This window comes from Thermobia domestica, chromosome 5 (assembly GCF_964235325.1).
Source record: "Thermobia domestica chromosome 5, izTheDome1.hap1.1, whole genome shotgun sequence".
Lineage (NCBI taxonomy): Eukaryota > Metazoa > Arthropoda > Insecta > Zygentoma > Lepismatidae > Thermobia > Thermobia domestica.
The window spans coordinates 8,562,350-8,584,895 of NC_137458.1; the positions used below are offsets into that span (position 1 = coordinate 8,562,350).

Sequence of the window (22,546 nt, forward strand, 5' to 3'; positions counted from 1 at the left end):
TATACGTTGACAATATACTCTTTGAGTAATTAAAGTGAATGGGAAGAGAATAAAATGTATTGAATTACAACTCAAAATTGTATGCTGTTCAAAACATTTTCAATATTGCACGTTATCAGAGGTGTCATGGCCTCCCTTTCTCCCGTATATGCGCCTATGACTGCGGCCATCCAAGTGTAATACAGGTAACTTAACAGTGAAATGATTTTGAATAAAGATAATTTCAGTAATATCTTTGTCTATACTCGAGACGAGACGGGCCACAGTGGCGTTCGTCTCTGGTGATGGTGTCCTTGGTTCGATCCTAAATCGCACCAAGTGAGGTTTGTGGTGGACAAACACCATGTGCGTGGGTTTTTCGGGGTTCTCCCGTGTCTTCCCACTTTCTTTGTTCCACCATTTCATTCATTTCTCATCATCACCATCTCCTTTAGCCTAGGCGACATACTCGTGGGACATAACGCTTAAAAAGATTTTATTTCAATTCATTTCGAGACGAGACCTAGACCTTTAGACTGAAATTAGTTTCGTCTTGAGTTATAAGTGTCTGTCTCGGTCTCGTCTCAAATTATAAGAGCCTGTCTCGGTCTCGTCTCGATTATTAAAGCCCGTCTCGATCTCGGTCTCGTCCCGAATTTTCAAGATGAGAAGAGACCGAGACTAGCGTATCATCGGTCTCGGTACCATCCCTATTACGTGAATATCCTTTCTGTTAATGACTTTTGTATTTAGTCCAAATGTGTTAAATTGTTCTAAACAATAAAATTAAAATCAGATTCGGTCGTTAATTTTAACCAAATTTGGCTTTTGTTGGCCAATATTTACTTCAAGACATAATAGTAATATTCAGATTATCGGTATATTTCATATTATTTTAAAGACTTTTTATGTCATGTTTTAAAATATCTTTGTCAGTTTTGTCCTTCACCAGATTTGATCTTTGGCTTGTCTCAATCAAATTGAGTAGACCACGTACCTAAATATCAATGTCATTCACACAAATTTTGACCGAAATCCGTCAGACCGTACCTGAGAAATAATGCCTTTCGGCCCAGAGATTACGTGAGTTTGGTTTTTGTTTTTGACCAAATTGAACTCTTTATCTTGTTCGATATGAACTAAATTGGGCAGCCCACCTTCACGTGCAATTAATGACCTTCATGTTGTTTTGAGGTCAAAATTTATCAAGCTGTGCCCAATAAATAAAAGTTCAAGTTAGTTCGGGCATTGGCTTTAACCAAATAAAGTCTCGATAGCTTACAGATTTCCTAGGACCTTTCTCGTATTTACACGTATTTTGGATTTTTTTTTTCTTTTACCCTTGACAGAACTGATCGAAAATTGACAGGGCAACTAAATATAATATCAAAGACATTTTTCCTTTTATTATTTTACACTTTGGAGCACTAATCCAGTCGTCATTGTTCATACCTTTGTTGCAAGTTTCCCAGGAGGGAGAGGTTTCCAACACGTGACGAAAGCTAAAGACATCCATTCATAGCTCAATAAATATGGAACTATGTAGAACTAACATCCATCCATAGCTCAATAAATCTGGACTTACGTAGACTGAACTAACATCCATCCGTAGCTCAATAAATCTGGACTTATGTAGACAGAAATAACACCCATCCATAGCTCAATAAATCTGGACTTATGTAGACAGAAATAACACCCATCCATAGCCCAATAAATCTGGACTTATGTAGACAGAAATAACACCCATCCATAGCCCAATAAATCTAGACATATGTAGACTGATTAACACCCATCTATAGCTCAATAAATCAGGACTTATGTAGACAGAAATAACACTCATCCATAGCTCAATAAATCTGGACTTATGTAGACAGAAATAACACCCATCCATAGCTCAATAAATCTGGGCTTATGTAGACAGAAATAATACCCATCCATAGCCAATAAATCTGCACGTATGTAGACTGATTAACATCCATCCATAACTTAAAAATCTGGACTTACATAGACTGAACTAACATCCATCCATAGCTCAATAAATCTGGACGTATGTAGACTGATTAACATCCATCCATAACTTAAAAATCTGGACTTACATAGACTGAACTAACATCCATCCATAGCTCAATAAATCTGGACTATGTAGACTGATTAAAATCCATCCATAACTTAAAAATCTGGACTTATGTAGACTGAACTAACATCCATCCATAGCTCAATAAATCTGGACTTATGTAGACAGAAATAACACCCATCCATAGCTCAATAAATCTGGACTTATGTAGACAGAAATAACACCCATCCATAACCCATTGGATTGTTAGCTCATTCATCATATCTGGATGGTGGCCTGGGCTGCTTCTGCGGTGATGAACTTTTGCTGGTCCGAAGTGCCGGACAATCTGGAGACGATCCTAGGCTCCAATAGTTGTTGTTTTGGTGATGCGCCTCACTGTACGTTCAACAACACAACCTATGAAGAGAAGTGTGCTCCAAGAGTTTTAATAGAAGACAATGATGTCTTCGGTATACAACCTGGAAGGATCGCGCAATGCAAAGGAATGTGGTGTGATGGTTGAAGGAACGTTATATTTTATTGGCTTGTCATACAGAATGATGAAATGAATATAGTAATTAAGTATTTTACAAAGATTTGTCTGCCAATGTACAGTCAAGATAAAATGTTTTTTGAAGTTGAGTTAATGAATTGAATGAGATTTACAAAAGACTTCTAAATGATTCGATTTTAAACAATAATTTAAATAGTGCAATATATATGTAGTCATAATAACTTTACAGTGATTTTACGGTATTGAACAGTACTACAGTACTACACAATATCTATATCTATATCTATCTATCTATCTATCTATCTATATATATATATATATATATATATATATATATATATATATATATATATATATATATATATATATATATATATATATGAGTGTGTGTGTGTGTGTGTGTGTGTATGCGTGTGTAAAGTAGAGGACAAAAATAAACAATCAAAATGTCCATTAGTTTTAATGGTGGGGTGCTGACTGCCACGGGTGCTGACTGCCACAGCCAATTATTGGTGCTGATTGCCACGACAGGCGCTGATTGCCAATATCAAGGTGCTGACTGCCACGATGGCGTGCTGACTGCCACGACCCTGAAGTGCTAGACGTAACAGTACCGGACGCCAAGAAGCATGAAAGAAACTAGATGAACTTTAGGATCGTCTTGTTCAGACCAACACCTAACAAAGGTAAACAGGTCTCTGTATGTACACTCATGTACAAAATTATTGTCGCATGACTATAAATATGTTGTTCTAGTAATATAATTTGATAACGAATTCGCCCGGTATTTCTTGTAATGTTAGTATGTGTATAATCGGCAAAGACACGTATGTGGTAAATTTCATGTCAAAAGAGCAGTAAATAAGAACAATAAAACGAAAATAAATTTTTCTTGTCCATTAGTTACATTTTATTTTACTCATTATGATTTTCGCATTTATAATTTTTTTCCCTATGAAATTTACCACAAATATACATTTCCTGATTATACACATATTAGTATTAAAAGTACTCTGCAAAATTATCAAATTATATTCTTACAAGAAGACAGTTATAGATGTGCGACAATAATTTTGGACATGAGTGTACTTCAGTTTTGTAAGGGAGCGGTGCGTACAAAATTGGTACGATTTATGTATTTTCACTTAAACTCCCTATGTCATCATGAACTGTGTACAGCTGCGCAAATTGTTTCGAGCAGCTCTTGAAAGTTCCATCAAAAAAGCACTCTGCAGTCGTGACATCAGCAATAATCTAAGGGGTCCCTCACAAGGGAAGTTCAGGATAAAGCACTCGCCTGCAGAGATACTAAGCATGCCATTTAAAGTCCCAATTCATGCTGATTACAACAAGCTAATAAAATTCCTGTACGGTTGAGAACAGTTCGAGATATTCAACTTGGAAGTTTATATGAGAAAGTGAGGATATACGCATTTATACGCGTTAAGTACAACATAATTAGTAACGAATATTGACATACGAATTGAAAGCTATCGTAAGTAACAGGAAAAAAAAAAGTGTTTCGCAATAAGTAACGGGTTTGTTAGATACAATTAGTCATCACATTGTTCACAATAATCATAGGTTAGAGATGAAAATTGATCACTGTTGTTCTTCTGTTTTATGAAGAAATGGCGCAGGCAAAAGACTCCCTTGCACCATGAACATTTTATATGTGCAATTGCGTTGCATCCGTCAAGGGAACAGGTCGCAGAACCAAAGCAAAAAGCAAATTCGACAAGTGATTCAAAAGTTATAGGCCTATAATTTGTTCGTAACCTGCCTTGTAGAACGCAAACTGAAACAATCCAATGTATAGCGGTGATCGGAAGTGATTCGTATGGACACGAACTTTATTTGATTGTTTCGTTGATACATTATAGCGTCCAGATGAAGAAGTTTCATATTATGTACAAATCTGCCATAATCTTTGATTGATCGGAATCAAAACACGTCAAATGGTTGCACAAATTGTGTGCAATTCTTTGGTATCTTCTCAACCATTAGGTCTTTGCCATCCGTCATGCAACTTGTAATGGACAATTTGTCTGTGAATGGGCCTCAGTGATCAAGCAATAGCAAGTTCAAACCATCAGGCTTTGCCATGGGAGAGAATACTTAACGCATTGAAACGTGCATCCACTCATTTTCCCATATAAACTTCTAAGCTGAATATCTCGAACAGTTCTCAACGTACAGGAGTTTTATTACCTGTTGTAATCAGCATAAATTGGTCCTTCAAATGACATGCTCATTTCACTGCAGGCGAGTGCTTCTCCCAAACTTCCCTTGTCAGCTGGCTTCAGACCCTCATATCCTTTAAATAATGCAATAAAACAATTAATATAAACAATGAAATGTGCAAATTGTACATATAACAGAAAATACAATTCCTTTATAAACATCCAAGCGTATGTCGTTCCACTTAGTGAGCAACTTTGTAACTTATAGGATGCCACATAGATTTGCTGTGATGATTACTAAATTAATCCCTAATTATTCTCTACTAAATTAATTAATAATCATAAATTTAGTATGAAGGATTAATTCCTCTCTTTCCAAATACAGTTTCCCCCAGGCTCGTGGCAGTCAGCACGCCGTCGTGGCAGTCAGCACCTTCATATTTGCAATCAGCCACAGTCGTGGCAGTCAGCACCGATAATTGGCTGTGGCAGTCAGCACCCGTGGCAGTCAGCACCTATCCGTTTTAATGGCGGTTTTGGTTGTATATGTTTGTCACGTACTTTATATATACTGGGTGTACCAGAAGTAGGACTCACTTTTTGGGTGATCAGTACATTTTTATTATAACAAGAATGGCATGAAACAAAATTGTAGGTACAGACGTGATGTAGGAATAATGTGAAAATCAAGTGCTTTGCAGTATCTAATTCGTAATCTCCATTTGGAGATCCACCTGGCTGCCATTAACATCGATGCATTCCTGCATCCTGCATCGATGCATCCCTCCATTATTTGGAGCCTAAATTCCATTAACGTGCCAGTGGATGTAGAATAGGGGTAGCGACATGGTTAGCCTCGAAGCATAGAAAAAGATTCACGAGGTCTTCTAGAAAAAAAAAATGACTGATCAGGAGCTGATGATTTGCACATAACGCATTCCATATTCGCTTGCAGATTATAGAATTTATGCACAAAATACCTACTAATTTCATTTATTCGAATTCTTTCCGATATTTCATTCTCGAGTTATGACACTTTTTATGTCTTCCCATTAATTTTCTGTTGGCTATAACTGAAATAAGACATTTCTGCACATTTGGTTGGTGTGTAATGTCTGTCATGTTTTCATATGAGGATTCATTTCCCAAAGTTTTTTTTTTTTTTTTTTTTTGTGTGTGTGTATGTGTGTGTGTGTGTGTGTGTGTTGTTTCTGAACGTCTTGTATATTTGTTTGTTACGTAGAAAGTGATAATGATATTTTTTTTCTTTTGTGTGCCTTTCCTTTCTAGAGCAGAACGAGATACGGAAATGATGAAGGTCAGCAGGCCAGTGTCTCCACAGCAAGTGTTATGTCCTGTATCTAAAGGAGGATTAGGTGAGTGACTATAACTAGATGGTCTCACAACTTCAATAATTAACCCCTTGTACTAGTTATAACTCTTAAGGAAAAATGAAATGAAAGCTTTAAGTTTTACGTCCCATGGTTATGCCGGTTAGGCTAAAGGAGACGGTGATGATGAGAGATGAGTGAAATGAAGAAAGTGGGAGGAAACGAGAAAACTCCGAGGAAACCCACGCACCAGGTGTTTGTCCACCACAAAGTTCACTTCGATCGAGCTAGGATCGAACCATGGACCCTATGCACCAGAGGTGAACGCTCTACCACTGAGCCACCGCGCCCCCAACTCTTAAGGGACGTCTCATTTGTAAAATAAATAAATAAATACATTTTACCGTTACAAGTAAGGGAACAAAGCTTACCTATTGTACAAACTGTTGCCTACACTTTTGTGAGAATGTATAAAGCTCTCGTCCCCTTAAGCTAGGTTGCCATTTTGAAAGAATCTTGCAGCTATCATTAAAAAAAAATCTTGCAACCCTACAATATTTCTCCGTGTAAACATAATCTTTCCATGTTGCAAGGAGTCAAACCATGTTCAACTTTCTGGGTCGTTTTGCTTGCTATTTGCTATCGCTCTCCCACGGACATAAAAAAAATAAATAAATAAATAAATAAAATAAAATAAAAAAATCGCCGCTTCCGAAACGATTAATTCTTTTGAACGGGATAGGGAAGCGCGCCAAAATACACGTTTTTAATGAGGAGATTCACTGTTTGTCCACTAGAGTGCAGTGCTTGATGGATGGAGAGATAACTTTCTTGCTTTCAGAAAGTTGTTCTGTGTAAATAGTAAAATAGGAAGATGGGGTAGCAAGGTTTTTTTAATGACAGCTGCAAGATTCTTGCGGCATCGCAACCTAGCTTAATCTGTAGGATAAAACTCTTTCTTTTTATCGCTTTTTATCGATGTTACTTCCCCAAAACCGCCACTGCTTATACAATACCTATCTCACTAGTTATTATTATACGTCAGCATTTATGCGGACATGTCCGTATTTTGAGAGTAAACATTTCCGAAATTCCCTGATTTTTACGCATTTTCTAACCTCGAGTGTAGACTATTATCTTCCTAATACGATCTATCGTATTGATAACACTATACCGTAACAGCGCTCAATGAGAAATATAAGGATTGGCTATCTTGGCATGACAGTCGCTCTCCTGTCGCGTTGCGTCGGCTTCTTTTCCCGTTCCTTCCGTATCTATGCTTCCAGTTCCATGATTGAATATCACTACAGCCCGTGTAGAGATAAAGGCAGTCAGTCAAAGATAATGTTTGCTTTCTATGGCTTAGTTAAAAACATTATTTACAAATACTATATTGTAATGACTTTAGGTAGAGTCAATAATGGACCGAGATTTTATCCCTTCAGCAATTTTATTATAAAATTAAGTCTTTTGTGTTTAACAACAAATTGTCTCTTTAATGACAAAGGTATACAGGTTATAACGTTCTGTACGGGTAGCCCCTTAGATTTATAGCAGAGGATTCGGTTGTAGGAAACTTCCGCTCACAGCAGCCCTCACGAGGTATGGCATTTAAGGTGATCCCCTTAGCTTCATAGCAGCCTCCAAGGATTAGTTGTGGTTAGGATGACCCCTTAGCTTCATAGCAGCCTCCAGGGTTCTCAAGGATTCGGTTATAGGAAACCTCCGCTCATAGCAACCCTCACGAGGTATGGTATTTAAGGTGATCCCCTTAGCTACATAGCAGCCTCCAGGGATTAGTTGTGGTTAGGATGAACCCTTAGCTTCATAGCAGCCTCCAAGGATTAGTTGTGGTTAGGATGACCCCTTAGCTTCATAGCAGCCTCCAGGGATTAGTTGTGGTTAGGATGACCCCTTAGCTTCATAGCAGCCTCCAGGAATTAGTTGTGGTTAGGATTACCCCTCAGCTTGATAGCAGAATCCAGGGTTCTCAAGGATTCGGTTCTAAGAAACCTCCGCTCAAAGCAGCCCTCACAAGGTATGGTATTTAAGGTGATCCCCTTAGCTTCATAGCAGCCTCCAGGGATTAGTTGAGGTTAGGATGACCCCTTAGGTTCATAGCAGCCTCCAGGGATTAGTTGTGGTTAGGATGACCCCTTAGATTCATAGCAGAATCCAGGGTTCTCAAGGATTCGGTTTTATGAAACCTCCGCTCATAGCAGCCCTCACGAGGTATGGTATTTAAGGTGATCCCCTTAGCTTCATAGCAGCCTCCAGGGGTTAGTTGTGGTTAAGATGACCCCTTAGCTTCATAGCAGCCTCCAGGGTTCTCAAGGATTCGGTTCTAGGAAACCTCCGCTATAGCAACCCTCACGAGGTATGGTATTTAAGGTGATCCCCTTAGCTTCATAGCAGCCTCCAGGGATTATTTGTGGTTAGGATGACCCCTTAGATTCATAGCAGAATCCAGGGTTCTCAAGGATTCGGTTCTAAGAACCTTCGCTCATAGCAGCCCTCACGAGGTATGGTATTGAAGGTGATCCCCTTAGCTTCATAGCAGCCTCCAGGGTTCTCAAGGATTCGGTTCTAAGAAACCTCCGCTTATAGCAACCCTCACGAGGTATGGTATTTAAGGTGATCCCCTTAGCTTCATAGCAGCCTCCAGGGATTAGTTGTGGTTAGGATGACCCCTTAGGTTCATAGCAGCCTCCAGGGATTAGTTGTGGTTAGGATGACCCCTTAGGTTCATAGCAGCCTCCAGGGATTAGTTGTGGTTAGGATGACCCCTTAGCTTCATAGCAGCCTCCAGGGATTAGTTGTGGTTAGGATGACCCCTTAGCTTCATAGCAGAATCCAGGGTTCTCAAGGATTCGGTTCTAAGAAACCTCCGCTCATAGCAGCCCTCACGAGGTATGGTATTTAAGGTGATCCCCTTAGCTTCATAGCAACCTCCAGGGATTAGTTGTGGTTAGGATAACCCCTTAGCTTTATAGCAGCCTCCAGGGATTAGTTGTGGTTAGGATGACCCCTTAGCTTCATAGCAGCCTCCAGGGCTTAGTTGTGGTTAGGATGACCCCTTAGCTTCATAGCAGCCTCCAGGGATTAGTTGTGGTTAGGATGACCCCTTAGCTTCATAGCAGCCTCCAGGGATTAGTTGTGGTTAGGATGACCCCTTAGCTTTATAGCAGCCTCCAGGGATTAGTTGTGGTTAGGATGACCCCTTAGCTTCATAGCAGCCTCCAGGGCTTAGTTGTGGTTAGGATGACCCCTTAGCTTCATAGCAGCCTCCAGGGATTAGTTGTGGTTAGGATGACCCCTTAGCTTCATAGCAGCCTCCAGGGATTAGTTGTGGTTAGGATGAACCCTTAGCTTCATAGCAGCCTCCAGGGATTAGTTGTGGTTAGGATGACCCCTTAGCTTCATAGCAGAATCCAGGGTTCTCAAGGATTCGGTTCTAAGAAACCTCCGCTCATAGCAGCCCTCACGAGGTATGGTATTTAAGGTGATCCCCTTAGCTTCATAGGAGCCTCCAGGGATTAGTTGTGGTTAGGGTGACTCCTTAGCTTCACAGCAGCCTCCAGGGCTTAGGATAGGTTACGATCAGTTGGTCGACTGATGCCGGGTCCCTCGGTGGTCGGGTTTTTATCTGTCCTCTTCGAGTCCTTCCGTGAGGTTCGTCTTCTTTCGGCTTTCCTCGGTGTCTTTCGTGTCAGCTTCTCGTCTGCTACGCTGTTTACAATCAATAGCACGTGTTGTGTTAACATGTGCTCTTGTTATGATGTGGGGATCCTTACAATATTAGCATACTCTTTGCTAGACATTTTGAATGTAAAATGCTGGTTAATAGCTAAAAATCAATTCTCTCTTTAATTTGATGCTCTTTCTCCTTGCATGATTCTTGTCCTATCCTATCCCAAAATTTCTGCATCTATTCTTCAATCTGAAGATTGTAATTTGAGTTTTAACCCTTTTGTGGGCTACTTTTTATAGAAATGATAGAACCACCCCTAATAGTGTCCCAAGCTTTTAAATAGCTTTACTCAAACCTTCAAGGCTAAGTTTGTATTTTTGCACAAGCTTGCATTTACACTGCTGCGGACCTAAGCAAGGCTATAACAAACTTGCTCGTTCCTCGATTGGAAGCTTGCTTGAGACTTGACAGTAATACATGCTATAAAGGCAGCCTTCAAATTTATTTAAAGAATTTACACTTGAAAAAGGCATATACAGAGATAATCTCTAAAGACTAAGTCTAACGTTCACGCGTTTTTGCGCGGCCTTCATTCTTACATCTGATCTAAGAATACAGAGTTTTATATGTCAAGGTTATCTGGTTTCGAAGTATGACCTAAAATTTACACTTGGCAAAGCTATAAACAGAGAGAATATGTAAAGTTAAGTCTATATAGTAGAATTAAGGGCTGTACGTAGACTTACAGTAGACGTGCGTGCTTGGGATATCTCTTCCAAATTACGCAGCACACACTCAAAGCAATAGTAAACAAAAATTAATGATTTTAGAGTGCAATTCCCATTCCTGTAGTGACAAACAAGACTCTCATTGTAGTAATGGGAGTAAAGCCTTGCATTGACTGGAGCAAGTAAGAGCACACTTAGGCTTCTTTGGGGGGAAGTGTACTTCCCGTTCACCACGAAAGGGTTTTTTTTTTTTTAAAAAAAAAGTTTGTATCATTACTTATAGAAGTGGTTCTAGTAAAAGAATAAAAAATTTTTAAAAAAATTCTTCTTTCGGTAATTCGTTGATTAATTGAGGGTTAATGGCTGGGTAATTTGTGAACTGTGTGGAAAATATTGTTGGGACTTTGAAATCTATGGGCCTTATGCAGAGTCGTTTTGACGCGTGATTAGTGCCATACTAAAGAGTTCGACTAACATACGTTTCCTGCAGTAGTCAGGCCTTTAGTATGACGTTAATCATACTTCAAAATGACTCTGCATAAGGACTTATGTGTATACAGGTATTTAACAAAATTACGTTTTGGAATATGTTGGCAACATGCGTTTTGAGTTATTAAAATGTCTGTAAAGAGAATAAAATGTATGGAACCCCAACTCAGAAAATTGTGTTCTCTTTAAAACTAGAAATTTCATTTCGTACTCAATTATGGTGAATATGCACCAATCAATAAATGTGAAAATAAAGAAGATATTATCGTGTCCGTATTTTTTTAAATATGAAAGTAACACTAGTAAGCAGGAAGCACGCCCACGTGTGCGTACATACACAGTGTATCCGCCAAATTTTTAAGACTGGCACTATTAGAAAATAATGCAGAAGAGAATTGCCTTGTTTGACTGTTAATCTTCAATATATGACTTCCCTTGTATAGAGATAATTGCACGCCTGTATAGTTTCTGAATTCCTTTCTGGAAGTCCTCTTGTCCGACAGTGTTGAGTTCTTTCGTTACAGCCCTTTGGATATCCGAAATTTAGTCAAAATGTGTTCCTTTCAATATGGAAGAGTGATTCATTACCAGTTATGAGTTCCGTAAACCATTTTGGGTCATTTTCGGCCAGTTCGACCCACTCCTGACCTGACATAAGGACACGGTCTTCTTTCTACCCTGCTGTCAGACTATGGGGCTCAAATCTGGAACAAATCTTTCTCTTCTGTAGATCTTCCGAACAGTATTCTTACCAATGTTCAAAGTCCTCTGCAATCATCCTGAGACACTGACAACGATTTTCAACCCTCTTCCCCCGTGCCTTTTCAACATTTTTCAACATTTTCGTCAGTTCGAATAGTAACAGGACGGCCAGATCTAAGGTCGTCGGTGACCACCTCGCGATCCTCACGAAAACAACGATGCCACACAAAAAAAGTTCGCTCGAGAAAGAGCATCATTGTTGTAAACTGTTTGAATCATGTCCAAGGTTTCTGTGGTTGGTTTGCCAAGTTTTACACAAAACTTGATGGCTACTTTCTGCTCCATTTTACTATCCATAACGAACAAAGAAAACACACTTTAATGAAATCACTGTCATGAATTCTTCACACAATGCACAACACACTCGGTACTAAAACCTACACACAATAACCGCTTAGTGGCTCCAGTGCTTATCTTACAGTGGTGCCAGTCCAGCACCGTAACTTACATTTTTTCTGGGGGAGAAAGCATTAATACATGTATTTGGGCACCCTAGAAAAAGTTGTTTTTCTAAATCTTGGGCCTCTCCTTCCATCTTTCTCTTACTCTTTAAGAGCCCACAGAACCTGTGGGCCCTCCCGCACGGCAAGGTCTGCGGGGCCGTTAGTTGCGCCCCTGGACCCGTACCATACATGACAAATTAATTAAGATTACAACATTGACAAATCTCAAAGCCATACGAATAAATATTACTTCTAGGACCCCTAATAGTAGACATTGTTTTACTGAAATGGGCCCACGACTCATTTTTGTTTTATTTACCTTTTGTGGGCTGTTTTGTTTATGTAAGGTAGTGAACCTGTTTGATGCTTTATTTAGAATTTCATGTTCGTATCGTATATTAAGTAAGAAAATTTTGTCTTAAAATGGGCCCCCTCGAACAGCGGGGAGCTTTCCTGGGGGGCATTTCCCCTGCGTGACACGTTATTGAAAATGTACTTCTTACGTTATCTCTTAAACTGAATTATTTTTTTTTTCTTTGTAACTTATGTCCACCTTCAAAATATCCTTCACGTTAAATCATATATAGTGGATACTCGAAGAAATAGATATTTTCATGTCAAAAATACGTTTGGCAACATTGCACACGCCCAAAAGTAAAAGCTTCAGAAGATACTGCAAGATAGGTGACGTATTACTTGTGGCTTTATGTATTTGCCTTGCAGCAAGGCTATATATAACGAGCTGTGTGTGTCTTTTCTATCCCTTCCTCTCTGCCCTTTTCTGTGTTTGCAAACAACAACAATAATAATAATAATAATAATAATAATAATAATAATAATAATAATAATGTTTTGCATTTGGTTTGTTATATTGGATTATCAAAGAACCAGCTACTTCAAATGATCATAAAGTATGTTAACACGTGAAAATATATCTAGTTTAAGAGAATTAGGGATGCGCACGAGACAAGATTTCTGGCTGTCTCGTCTCGAAAATGTGCTGTAAAAGTGATGTCTCGACTCGAAAAATGTATATTTCTCTATTGGAAGAGCCGTGTCTCGACTCGAAAATTGTCAGGAAAATCCTGTCTTGACTCGTCTCGTGCGCATCCCTAAAGAGAATTATATGAAGTAAAATATATTGTGACTTTTTATGATTCCCTTTTCCCTTTCCTTGTATGGGGGCCGCGGTGGCTCAGTGGTAGAGCGTTCACCTCTGGTGCTTAGGGTCCCGGGTTCGATCCCAGCCCCCGCCAAGTGAATTTTGTGGTGGACAAACACCGTGTGCGTGGGTTTTCTCGGGGTTCTCCTATTTCCTCCCACTTTCTTCATTCTACCATTTCATTCATTACTCATCATCACCGTCTCCTTTAGCCTAACTGGTATAATCGTGGGACGTAAAACTCAAAGATTTCATTTCATTTTTCCTTTTCTTGTATGATTGAAGAGGTGGATGTGTTCGAGTTTCATATTTTGATAATTCTCGATGCGATCCTCGTTGAAAACTGATTTGCTTTGCTCTAAAATTTGTGTCTTTTCTTATTCCCATAGGGCGAACAATGATGTCAACCAAAATTAGGTTATTTAGCATTAGTTTATCAACCGGAATGTACAGTCATGTCCAAAATTATTGTCGCATATCTATAACTGTCTTCTTGTAAGAATATAATTTGATAATGATTTTCCATGGTACTTTTAATACTGATACTAGGTGTATAATCGGGAAATGTATATTTGTGGTAAATTTCATAGGAAAAGAATTATAAATACGAAAATTAGAAAGAGTAGAACGAAATGTTGCTAAATGAACAAGAAAGTTTTATTTTTGTTTTATTGTTCTTATTTACTTCTCTTTTGACATGAAATTTGTCACATACATGTCTTTGCCGATTATACACATACTAACATTATAAGAAATACCAGGTAAATTCGTTATCAAATTATACTCCTACAACAACATACAGTATTTATAGACATGTGACAATAATTTTAGACATGAGTGTACGTTGTTTCCTTTTCACTATGCCCAGGAAAAAACATATACACAGAGAGAAAATCGACCCTTAGCAATTTCCATTCCATTTGACAGAGTCAATATTCCGCGGTCGTAAACAAATTACTACGGCTCTTGCTTTGCAAGTGGAAGACTTATCTAGGAGTCAAGGCGAGACGACTTATCTAGGATTCGGATGTCACTATGAATTATAGATCTGCGAGTATGTCTCGTATAGCCATTGAAATGTATGAACTAAATAGATAAACGCTATTCATCGGAATATAATGGCCTGAAAGCTTTTAAACTTACAATTTAATTGAAAACATTAACTGTATGTATAACAGACACATTTCATGATAACAAGGGAGAAACAAGAAACATAAAACAGAAACACAACGTGAATAGTGTAAACAAAGAAGTATTTTCAGAACATGATAAGCATTTTCAGAAGTAAATGTGATGTACGATCTTGTGTGTAGACAATCGTCTATGTGCGCTCACTATGGAGAATTGTAATAAAGTTATCATTCAACATTTTCTTGGGATACAAAATCTTATCTTTTAAATAATTGAAATAGGGAAAGAAACTTGAAATTCCGTAGAATTTTGGGTTTAAGAGATACGAGGCCATAGGCCAATCCAAATGCGGGGATCTGGGGGTGGAGCCCCACCTAGCCGAACGCTAGTTTGTTTATACGATCAACTTAATGCACGGTAGAAGCTCACTGAATTGACGATTATGGTAATTTGGTAATTTGCATGCATCTATTGGTATGCACAATACGATTTCATCAATGCGGGACGTTGAAATTTATAATCTTGTTGTTTAGATTTTTTTGAGAAAATATTTCTAATGAAACTGATCGATAACAGGTAATTCTACAAATAAAATCGACACATTGGGCTCTAACCCTGTTTAGTCGGGCTTAACTTAACTTGACCACCCCGTGGCTACTATAGGTCTGTCGAATCCAGTTTGTCCGCCATTGATAACACCGTTACTTGTGAAAATCAAATTTAATTAGCAGCCAAGGTCAGTGATGGATCTAGAAGGTAAAAATTGGGGGAGGCAGCCAAAACCCTGACTATCATGGGTAGCTATACCATGAATTTACTATAAAGTTTCAGAAATATATAAATAATAGCTTACATTATTTTTTCACTCAAAAAACTGGAGGCGTAGGCCTCTCAACCCCCGGGCTAGACCCACCACTGGTCAAAGATTTTCAGAAAAAAAAGTTGGTGAACTTTTCGCTAAATGATTGGGGGAGGGGAAAGGGGAGCAGAAGGCAGAGACTTTTTTGTGTGTACGAAAAACAATAGTACTATAAATTACTTAAGTTACAAAATGTCTCGTAGGACAATCGGTAGGGGACTGATCGATGTCATCAGGGGGCGTCCGCCTCTTGCCTCCCCCTTCTAGCGTCGTCACCGTGCCATAGTGGAATAAATCCTAAAACAATTACTGTTTTATACGGAATAACGATAATAGCTTATTACGACAAATGCTTCCGTGACATGCCAAGAAAATATGTGCAAGCTGTAAATGAAGGCTGAACAATAGCAGCAATGAAAAAGCACAAAGTAAGATAGTCTTTTGTTTTGTAATTGAATTCATATCAATCATCCGCAACTAAACATAAGAACAATAGATGTCATGATTCCTGATAACAGCTGTTATCAGCTCGGTTCAACCAGGTGCGCTCTTCGCCTTTTATAAATTATATTTTTGTTTATACTTTTGTGCTTATTTCTCCTTATATCCTCGACAACTTTTCAGTAAAAGTTGATTAACAAGAAAGTCTCGTGTATTTGCAATGTGATGAGGAGATTAACTACACGTATTAATTTTAATTAGAAGAGAACATGTGGGATGGTCAGAGCACAATGGCATGAAGTAGCAGCGACGCAACTATGCTAGAACTCACCTTAGCGCCCCCCTCACCAACCAAACCAAAACGCTCCCCCAAATATTTGCCCAATTTTGCGCCCTCCCAATCCAACGGCCGGGGAACAAGCCCTGTTTGCCCCTCTCCCCTAGTTACGTCAGTGTGAAGCAGGAGCGCACTCAGAATTTGTTTTTGTTGGGAGGGGTCTAAGCTTTGGGAATCCAATCAAGGGCGCCGATTTTTCTGTAACTTTGGGGGAGGGGCCCATTCAGATGTGTATTTGGTTGCAGATTTTAAGACAAATTGAATTCAAATAATGCTAAATATTATATAGGCCTATTCATAAATACAATGCTGGGGCCACATGAGCATTGGGGAACCCGGCCACCCAGGATCGGCGCCCTTGGGTTCAATACTACAAGCCACTACGTCTATGTAGCAAGGGCACCGATCCTGGGGGGCCAAGGGGGCCCGGGCCCCCAAAACTCATGTGGGCCCCCTCATTGTATTTATAAATTTACAATATTTGGCATAATTTGAGTGCAATTTGTCTTAAAATCCTCATATATGCTTTCTGCATCTGAAGCCCCCCCCCCCAAAAAAAAAAATTATAGAGAAATCGGCGCCCTTGCTAGGTAGTATTGAACGACTATTATTCTGCACCCGAAAAGACTATAAGTAATTGTAACATTATTCCACCTATATTTTCAGAAAGAAAAAAATATATAGAACTAGATTGTTTTTATAAGAGAAAGAGTACAGATGAAGTGTAAGATCAAATGTTCGTGCTACACCAATCATTTTCCTGTTAAACAAATATAGTTTTATTGAGAAAGTGTAAAATGTATATTAAGTTAGGAAGTTTTAGAAGGGACAGGACCCGGTGGAGCCCCGTGGGTACACCGCTGACCGTGATACAACGAAATGTCAGACTTGTGACGAGGTTTAAGTAAGTGTGATGTCCGACTAGTGATAAGAGCGTGATGTCAGAATGGTGATGTGAACCTAAGTTCTAGTAAACGTAATGTCGAAAGGATATGAGCATGATGTCGAGTTGATTATTTGAACGTGAGATTAGGTTAGGTTAGGCCATGGAGTTTTATTATTTTAAACCACTGATACCTAACCATTTTCCAAGTAATTTATTTGGACAACATGATATACTTCTGTGAGTATTGGTAAAACTGCTGCAAGCTATTTTCTGCAACCTCCCGTATTTGCTTCAGTGCAGCCTCCCGTATTTCCGTCTCATTTTCTGACACAAAAGTGCGTTACTTTATTGCCGACGTAACGTGTGAACCCGGTGGCCACTTCCGCGGGAGCTTCATAAGCAGAAATAATGTATTACGTATGAAATTTAGTCGTAGGGGCCCATAATGCTGTTAAGACGTATTGCGTTACTTCACAAGTTTTGTTCGGGGAAAAGAAGTACAATTAATAAAGATGTAAGGTCCTATCTACCTCTGTGGGAAATTCGATTGAGATAAATCACAGGTGTTGTGTGGTAGTGAAATGGACAGCTGTCTTGTTGAAAGGTGCAATCATGATTTTGCTCAGTGAACTGTGGCATCGGACAGCTTTCAAAACGTGTCAAAGCAAATCATTTCTATGACGGTGAGCTCTTCAGAGGAAAATGATTCTCCTCGAAACCTCAGAACAAGGTTGCTCACTGGCGGGATTTAGGGCGCAGGTTGTGCCCATAAGATTACACCAAGGATGTTATAAAATAGAGGATCTGTTCTTACGTATCTTCATCATATGAACTCAGTGAAGCCGAAAAACAATCGCGCATCGTCTGAGCCGGTACGTCTGATTGGCTACTCTCGTTTCCACCATGATTGTTGGCTCGAAACATTGCAATCTTAGTGGCGCGGAGTGGACAGAGTAGGTGTGGCAAAGCTGTGACGTAAGGCTTCACGATTTTGTTGTATGGGCAGATCCTCTATTTTATAACATCCTTGGATTACACAGTACTCAGGAGTGAATTGTAAATCGTTTTGAGGGGAGAATAGTAAAATTCGGAGATAAAGGGATGGATACTCCTGGCTCAGAAGATATTCAACGCGTGAGGAGTTTCGGACCTCTAGATGGAAACATGCATTGTCTTCTGGAATTCTTATTGGAATTGCCGTTGCAAAGCCTTGCGTGTTCCAAAACACAAATTAAATGCCTACCTTTACTAAACGCCACATTACCTACTAGAGCTCTTAGTGGTAGAACATACTAACTATAAACATGTTTTTCTTTTAATAGTTTCTCCATCACTGTAAAACAGATAGTTTACTTGTGATTAGGAAAAAAAAAAAACTTTCATGAACTCTCGAATAACCACGTAGAAAGACCATATTGGCGTGGTTTTGATTGCACATAAAGATGGCCCAGTCACATTAAAATCGATAAATTACATAAATTGTATCTTCTTTCAACTCTGAATATGCATATAGGATCTTCATAGTGTGATAGTGTCGTAATTGTCCACAAATTACTCGGATTCTTACTTAAATAAAACAGTTGATTACGACCTTTGCATGCGCACAACGTGAGCAATTAGCGAAAAAGCACCTGTCAAAGTTGAAGATGTGTTAACCGTAGTCCTTCAATGTCTGCATAGTCGTTTACGGCGTATATTGTTTATATGATAATGGGATCTCTGCGATACTCGACGAAGTATGACCGATGCTGTAGAATGCAGTGCATTGTGTTTCAACGGTGAAGGTTCTGAAGGAGTACAAGTAACGATGGTTGTAAGCTGTGTCCATAGGCTTAACCAACTTTCATGTGATGAACTCGCATGACGACAAATCCGTCGAATAGGGTGGCCACGAGAAATTGTGCTCTTCTGTAGTATGGCCAGAATGTCTTTTGCTGACCCGCCATTTAAGAAACTAAGTGCTTAGCTTCCAGCGACTGTCGAAGTCCTCAAGTTTAAACACATACGCTTCCTAACTAATGGCAGTTACATCCGGACGTACTCAAGGGTGGGTCCTCGGGATCCGGATTTCCCCGCAATATCGAGTTTTCTGTAAATTAAGTCTTATTTTAGGGGTGATTTTACAAATTTTAATATAATTTATAGTCACATTGAATTTGGATCTACCTTGAAATCTTTGGACCCCCCGAAGCAAATTCCTGCGTACGTCCCTGGTTACACCCTGATTTGATTCATAAACAAAACCGTATCATTTTTTTTTCATGAATATCCTTAATTTTTTCAAGTATGTATAATTGATTGATTATTTTATTTTCAGTTCGACCTAGGAAGAAATGACCGTGAATGGAGATGTCTGGAATTGTGATGGCGAACCGTGTGTGTTTATATATGAAGAATATTGGTCGCATCCTGGACCCAACGAAGTTTTATGACATGTAATGTTGAAGAATAATGTTTTTGAAAAATGGTAACCACAGACTAATACTTATGTAATTACACTTGGCAAGTCCTAAAACAATGTAATGTTCAGATATGAAAATTAAGACCAAATAAATATTTTTCTACTGATTTTTTTCCCGATTGTTGTTGTTAAGTTTCTCTTCAAATAGAATCCCAGATTTTACGCTAGTTCACCGAAAACACTTTAAAACTGCCTTCAGTTGCTTTTATTATTATTGAAAGGACATGAAAGGCAGTCTTCGCTGAAGGGGCGTAGTGGCGTAACTCAAAAACATGATATTGAGTTATAACCTGCATCTATCCTTATTTAACCTGGTCTATCAACCATAAAATGTTCGTAACTGAATTCCTGATATTAACGGAGTTATGAAGCTTTTGGAAAATGACAAATTTTCAAATAAGTAGCACAGCATAACGTTAAACGAGACATTTTAAATCACACTCCTGTAAACTTATAAAATCAAGATACACCACAACACCCCCTTCAGACCCATGCTGGCTACAAAATTGTAATCGGGCAAATAGCATTGAAAGAGGCGTATCACCAGAAAGATATTTAAGAAGGTAAAATTTTCGTCAATAACAAATGTTTTGAGAGCATTGTTTGACTTCAATTAATTCTAACTATCCTCTATTTTTACATTTTTTTTAAAAATCAGATTCCAAAAGTGTTTATTAGACATTTCAAAAATTACACATTACATACATTACAAACTTTTAGCGAACAATGTGTGGATTCAGGAAAATATGGAAATGTATGGAAAAAAACTTTAAAATGATAGCTGCTACCAGGACCGGATCCAGGATTTTCTGAGAGGGGGGGTGCACCAACCATCAGTACATTTGAATCATTTTTTTTTTTTTTTTTAATGCCTTTAGGCATCTGTGATGTGTATGAGGAATTGACTTAAACTATTGTGTTTAGCAAAACCGCTTTCTTTTAAGCCCGAAACGGAAACATGACATGAAATTTTAGGAAAGTATTGCTATTTTTACTGCCAGTTTCTCACTTTAGATAGTGTATATTCAGAACGGAAGGGGATGCACGTGCTCCGGTGTACCCCCATCCTAAATCCGGCCCTGGCAGCTACGTTATCACATAACAAACACGCAATACAGATGTGATAGAGAACTGATATAAACTTACTGATATTTTTATACGTTTTATTACATATTATAACTAAAATACATTAGAAAATTAATATATTTCTACATTTGCAATTACCTCGTAGGATACAAAATGTCAACTAAAGGACAGAAGGCTTCTAAATATATTCCTTCTTAACAGAGGAAATGATCACGGATTACGATATCTAGCAATCTCGTTATTTGTAAAACTCAAATAGTCGATCACTTTTTCTGATTCGATTTTATTGGTGAGCTCTCTCTCGAAACTCATTAGTAGCAATGTTTCCAAATGGACCTGACTCAATGAACTCCTCAAACGGTTCTTTACAAGTTTTAGGTTCGAAAACACCCTTTCGCAACAAACCTGTGTAACAGGAATGGTCAAAATGAATTTGTACACTCTGAACAAAGTGTCAATTTGTGCATCAAGCAGCCTATACTTTAAAGAGGACAACAAAAGCACAATAAACAAATTTGGTACAAATTTCTTCCTGTCACGTGCTTGATATCTTTGAACTTTCTCTTGTTCTGAATCTGGTGCCCCAGAATCCACCTCAAAGAGATCATCAATCTCATCATAGTCATCATCTTCTTTGAGTGCCTTTATATACGTAAGTTACATCGTCCAACAGACTTGTTCCCATTCGCTGGAAAACCTGAAGAGTTGCTTTCTTACTGTAGTGACACAAGTTGGCTTTATACGGTAATCCCTTGGGGAAAGTCATCAAAATCGGCTGGATCTAAACAGAACAAGTCAGCATAAAGTTCTTTGTGTGCTGCAAAATGGGTCTCAATATTCGTACTGACAGTATCCAAGATTGTGTTAAACACATTTATTTTGAAGTGATCGTGAATTTCAAGTAATGTTGTTTCGTCTCTTGCCTTTTCACCAGGTAAAATTTTTGCCATTGAAATTCATTTCTTTATAAACTCACTGTTCATTTTCACATTGAAATTAAGCCCCTCAATCCGCTTGTTAACAGATTCAATAAAATTAGCTAATGCACTAAGAACCTCTGTCAAATCTCTGCCAGCCTCTTTCAGTTTCTGTGTGATAGAGTTTATCATATTCCAGACTTTGCACTAAAGTTGACGAATCTGACCAAGGGCGCCCATCAAGAGGGCAAGGTGGGGCGCTCGCCCCCCTAGAAGAAATTGTACTTCAGAATATCGAAAACCCAATAGTATTTTTACATTAGTTACAGCAAAATTTGAAACTATATTTGAAACGTCGCTTATACTTGCCCCCCTCCTTGGAAACTACAACATGGGCGCCCTTGCATTTGACATAATCGAAAACACCCACAGATAAATGAACACTGTAACAACATTCTTGTAACTGACGAAATACTGCAAAATATTCGCAGCATCAAATCAAATCTAGTAACGGCGTTGAAGCGCGATGATTGGCTGATAGTATTAAGAACTACGATCAGTTCTACGAAGATACATTCTCCTGCAGATTCTTTTCGGGCATTAACACATACTTCATCAGTCCATTCAGCGAAGTTTCCAAAGATTTTTTTAAGGTCGCTTCTTCACTGAGAAACCTTGTATTGCCAATTGCGGTAGGGCGTATTAATTTTGTGCTTCCAAACCGAGTCTCCAGAGCAACTTTCCATTCATCGGTTCTGTTATATGAATCACGGAAAGAACAAGAAACGTAGCTTGAGTGTCCCAAATAAAATACCTGCTGGTTCAGCTGAAGAAATAGCATCACATACAAACAGATTTGGCACATGAGAACTGCACCATATATGAATATAATTCATATTTTCTTTCTTCAAGAAAGCTTCGTGTCGTCTTTGCATGTTACTTACTTCAACTGTGGAGTCACCAATGCCTAGAAAAATGTCAATGTCATTTCCGGAAAGCACTTTTTCAGTTCATGGTACATATTCTGTCCCATTTCAGAAGATATTTTGATTATTCCAATTATTCTTTTAGTGATCTCCCTTTCTTTAGA

The 22,546-nt window shown here is 38.6% G+C and overlaps 1 protein-coding gene across 3 annotated transcripts in view; it reads left to right on the forward strand.

The window, feature by feature from the left end:
- The window catches only part of LOC145685712 (serine/threonine-protein kinase 33-like), a 161,088-nt gene extending 141,526 nt beyond the window's left edge, over window positions 1-19,562 (forward strand). For 2 of the 3 annotated variants that reach the window (XM_081758160.1, XM_081758161.1), the window contains exons 10-11: window positions 6,028-6,108; window positions 19,310-19,562. In XM_081758160.1, coding sequence (XP_081614286.1) covers window positions 6,028-6,108; window positions 19,310-19,329 — 101 coding nt within the window. In that variant the 3' untranslated portion in view covers window positions 19,330-19,562. Of the gene's footprint in view, window positions 1-6,022; window positions 6,109-19,309 lie in introns of all 3 variants that reach the window. The other variant, XR_014131469.1, reaches the window with a different exon arrangement.
- The last annotated feature ends 2,984 nt before the right edge of the window (window positions 19,563-22,546 follow it).